At 38.6% G+C, this 4,407-nt stretch overlaps 1 protein-coding gene across 1 annotated transcript; it reads right to left on the bottom strand.

Moving 5' to 3' along the window:
* Positions 1 to 906: 906 nt before the first annotated feature.
* Positions 907 to 4,010, bottom strand: LOC139841694 (uncharacterized). Its single transcript, XM_071831897.1, has 7 exons — positions 3,861 to 4,010; positions 3,446 to 3,778; positions 3,220 to 3,295; positions 1,923 to 3,017; positions 1,567 to 1,730; positions 1,215 to 1,467; positions 907 to 1,094 (listed from the first exon to the last, which is right to left on the bottom strand). The coding sequence occupies exons 1-7, from the start codon at positions 4,008 to 4,010 to the stop codon at positions 907 to 909; spliced, it is 2,259 nt and encodes a 752-aa protein (XP_071687998.1).
* Positions 4,011 to 4,407: the final 397 nt, after the last annotated feature.

Below are 4,407 nucleotides of genomic sequence, written 5' to 3'. Positions count from 1 at the left end.
TTGGTCGAGGTTATAATGAATGTATGAACACAATTTAAAATTCTTGAGATTTAACTTAACAAACTTTTCTTATCGTGTCAGAATAATATAAAGATAAAGTTTAAATTTGGTTGGAAATTTCCGGGTTGTCACAGAAATTACTCCCCACTGCACCATACCAGATCCACTATCGTCGGCGATTGAAGACCGCGTATGTTCGCTCGCTATTTGCTACCGCAAAAGAAAACATAGCGAACATTCCAATCCAAAAAATTACAACAATAAGCGAGCAGGATGATGCAACTACAAATGATATCATCGAGCTCGATTTATCTAAGCCATGATTATATTGTAGTATTTAGCACGCAGTTATCTCTGCGTCTTTATTAATAAAATTTTTGCATTTCCATATATATTCGCAAGTACTTTTATTTATATAGCGCTTCCATTAATAATATTCATAACACGGACTTGTCCTTTGCAATTTTCAACTTTTATTATTGTGCACATAATAAGTATGTACTTTTGCAAAACAATCTGTATGCGTGTATATTTATACGTTATGAATCTTCTAAGTCCACCAAAGCGATCCTTAGGCAATCAATTAGCATTGCGAAACATCTAAGTATTGGCAAAATCAAACACTTAGGATTTTAAGTTCCTTTCGCAATAGTTATTTTCTGCAAAAGTGGGCAATTTCATCACTTTGCTATTGAAATATTACGAAACACCTCATCATTATGAAATAAAATACAAAACATTTCATAAACTTTTGGCATTTCACAAATAAACGCTTTACATATTCTTACAAGTATGATCAAGACTTGCAAAAATAAAAACACATATAAAGAATATCAAGTATAGGCCTTGCAATGAAGTTCATACTTTATGCATATGCATTTTGGCCTTCATATTATTTTCACAGAATTACGCATAATATCGCTTTAACAAAGCAGCATGCCACGCATTAGGTAAAGTTAGCCCTTCCACATCTGCGAGCTTATATGAACCTGCTGCATTAATTGCCACAACTTGATAAGGACCCTCCCAATTAGGTCCTAATTTGCCAAGCTTTTCTGCTCTACTTGCATCGTTATTTCGCAGTACCCATTCGCCTACATCAAAAGATAAAGCACGCACTCTTTTGTTGTAGTACTTGGCTATTTACTGTTTATTATTTGCCTCTCTGATAGCAGCCATTAACCTTTTCTCTTCAATGAAATTCAGATTTTTGCCCAATGCATCATCGTTTGCTTCTTCCTCGAAGCTAGCAACCCTATGCGTTGGCACAAGAATTTCTGTGGGTATTACTGCCTCAGAGCCATATACCAAACTAAAAGGTGTTTCCCCTGTGCTTCTCTTGAAAGTAATGCGATGTGCCCCCAACACATTGGGTAATTCATCTACCCAACCAGTTCGCTTTTCACATAACCTCCTTTTAATACCGCTTACAATATCGCGGTTGGTTACTTCGCATAAGCTATTAGCCTGTGGATGTGCCACTGATGTAAACTTTTGTATTATATTTAAATCAGTGCACCATATCTTAAAAGGATCTTTCGCTATTTGTGCACCATTATCACTAACCAACTCACGCGGAATACCAAATCTGCAAATAATGTATTCCCATACAAAATTTCGTACTTGCACACCAGTGATAGTGCGAACCGCCTTAGCTTTAACCCATTTTTTAAAATAGTCAATTGCCACGATCAGAAACTTGACATTGCCAGGTCCTGCGGGAAATGGCCCTACAATGTCAATAGCCCACTTGTGAAATGGCCATGGCGAATTAACAGGAATCATATCATGCCGTGGCATCCGATTATGTGGAGTGTGTCTTTGACAGCTTTTATAGCGCTTAACAATCTTTGTAACATCGTGATATAGGGATGGCCAAAAGTAACCCATCCGCATAATTTTTGCCGCAATAGTTTTATAACCTGAATGTAGTGCACAAGAACCATTATGCACTTCATCAACTATCATTTCAGCTTCAATTGGGCCCACACATCGCATCTTTGGACCACAGTATGATTTGCGATACAAAATATCATTTTGAATGATATACATTGGTGCTCGCTCTCTTACTAAGCGAGCTTCGCGCTTATCACTTGGCAAAATATCACTACGAATGTATTGCAGGATTGGTTCCATCCAATTTGGCTGTGCTTCTTCAACAGACGCAACCATTAAGTCGTTATCTATTGACTTGCTTGGCAACTCCTCAACCCAAACTTGTTTTTGAAAGTGCAAAAACGTTAGAGCGGCCAACTTACTCAAAGCATCCGCCTTTTTATTTTGACTTCTTGGCACTTGCGCGAGTTTAAAATGCTCAAACTGCTCTTCCAATTCTTTCAATAAGTGCAAATATTTTTGCATTGAAGAATCATGTGCTTCGAAAGAGCCATTAAACTGATTTGCTACTAATTGCGAGTCTGTAAATGCCCGCAACTTAGTGATATTCATTTTTCGCGCAATATTTAAACCAGCAAGTAACGCTTCGTATTCCGCTTCATTATTTGTCACATCAAAATTAAAACGCAACGTGTACGTATGCTCTTCACCACCTGGGCTTGCCAATTCCAAACCCGCACCTGCGCCCTCTGCACATGAAGCTCCGTCAGTAAACAAATCCCAATTTTTGCCGACTACCGGTTTTAACGTTGTTCGCTCATTAATCACCTCCAACTCCCCAGTCATTTCAGCGAGATAATCTGCCAAAATCTGACCCTTTACAGTGCTGCACGGAAGGTAAGAAATTTGATAAGCACCTAACTCTACTGCCCACAACGCGAGTCTACCAGATATCTCTGGTTTTGTTAAGACTTGCTTGACCGGCATATTAGTTAACACGTGCACTGGATGCCCTTGAAAATATATTCTTAACCTTTGCGATGTTAATATAAGTGCGTACACAAACTTCTCAATTGGCGCATAGTTTATTTCACTTCCTGTAAGAGCTTTACTGACAAAATACACAGGTTTTTGTACTTTATCCCTTTCCGCAACCAAAATGGAGCCAAAAGCTTCATTTGCTACCGATATATAAAGGTAAAGAATTTCGTCATCAATTATTCTTTAATAACTTCTTCATTTCCTAAAACGCAGTTTCAGATTCGCTTGTCCAAACAAAGTTTTTTTGTTTCAAACAGCCCTTTAAAGTTTTAAAAAATGGTAATTGCCTTTCAGCGGCCTTGGACAAGAAACGCGTTAATGCGGCTAACTTCCCCGTCAAACTTTGCACTTCTTTGACTGTCTTGGGCGCAGTCATATTTTCAAGAGCAGCGATTTTCTTTGGATTAGCTTGAATACCCTGTTCTGTAACAAGATATCCCAAAAACTTTCCTTCAGTTTTGCCGAAACTACACTTTAGCTGATTAAGTTTCATGTTTATCCTTCGCAATGTGTCAAATGTTTCGCGCATATCTTCAATAATTTGCTCTTGTGTTGTGCCTTTGATTACTAAATCATCTACATAAGCATCAAGATTATGCCCAATTTGCTTTTCGAACGCGGTGTCAGTCAAACGTTGATACGTCGCGCCCGCATTGATTAAACCAAAAGGCATCATTACATAAGAAAATATACCTTTACCTGTATGAAAGGCGGTTTTATCTGCATCTTCTTGACCCATTCGGATCTGATGATAACCCCTTGCTGCATCCAAAAAACATTTATATGGAAAAGCATGCAAAGATTCTACTTTCAAATCAATTTCAGGCAGTGGATAGTTATCCTTAGGGCATGCTTTATTCAAATCCTTGAAATCAATGCACATTCTCCATGAACCATCAGGCTTTTTTTACCAAAACTGGATTCGCAATCCATGATTGGTATTGAACTTCACGTAAAATTTCAGCTCTCACCAATTTTGTTACCTCCTCGCACAGCCATTTAACGCGGTCTGGGGCCATGCCTCTACGCTTCTGTACTACAGGTTTTAATGTTGGATTTACATTAAGTCTGTGTTCTGCAATATGGCACGGAACACCAGTCATATCATTTTCACACCAAGCAAAAACATCCATGTACCTATACAAGTAGCTGCATAATTTGTTTCCGAGTATCCGCGCTAACATTACATCCCACTTTAAGTTTTTGCTCGGGATATGCAGGATTAATCATAACCATGTTGTCCGCGACATCAGCGGTTTCTTGCCCTGCACTTTTTACATTAACAGCCGCACAGATGGGCAAGATGCTCATTGAACTTATTGTCGCGACCCCTTTATGTGTTGCGAATTTAATCATGCCATGAATCATAGATGGGACAATTCTGAATTTACCTAGGGCAGTTCTGCCTAACAACATCTTATAGCGAGATGAGGTGCGCATAACATAGAAATCTAGCCGCGCTCGGCGTACTAAAACATCATAATTTTCATCAACAAGCTCAACATCTAAGGGCAAAACGCCCATAGGTAA

The sequence above is a fragment of the Rutidosis leptorrhynchoides genome, chromosome 4 (assembly GCF_046630445.1).
Source record: "Rutidosis leptorrhynchoides isolate AG116_Rl617_1_P2 chromosome 4, CSIRO_AGI_Rlap_v1, whole genome shotgun sequence".
In the NCBI taxonomy this organism is placed as follows: domain Eukaryota; kingdom Viridiplantae; phylum Streptophyta; class Magnoliopsida; order Asterales; family Asteraceae; genus Rutidosis; species Rutidosis leptorrhynchoides.
The sequence above is the reverse complement of the archived record's forward strand: the minus strand, read 5'-3'. Positions and strand labels throughout refer to the sequence as shown.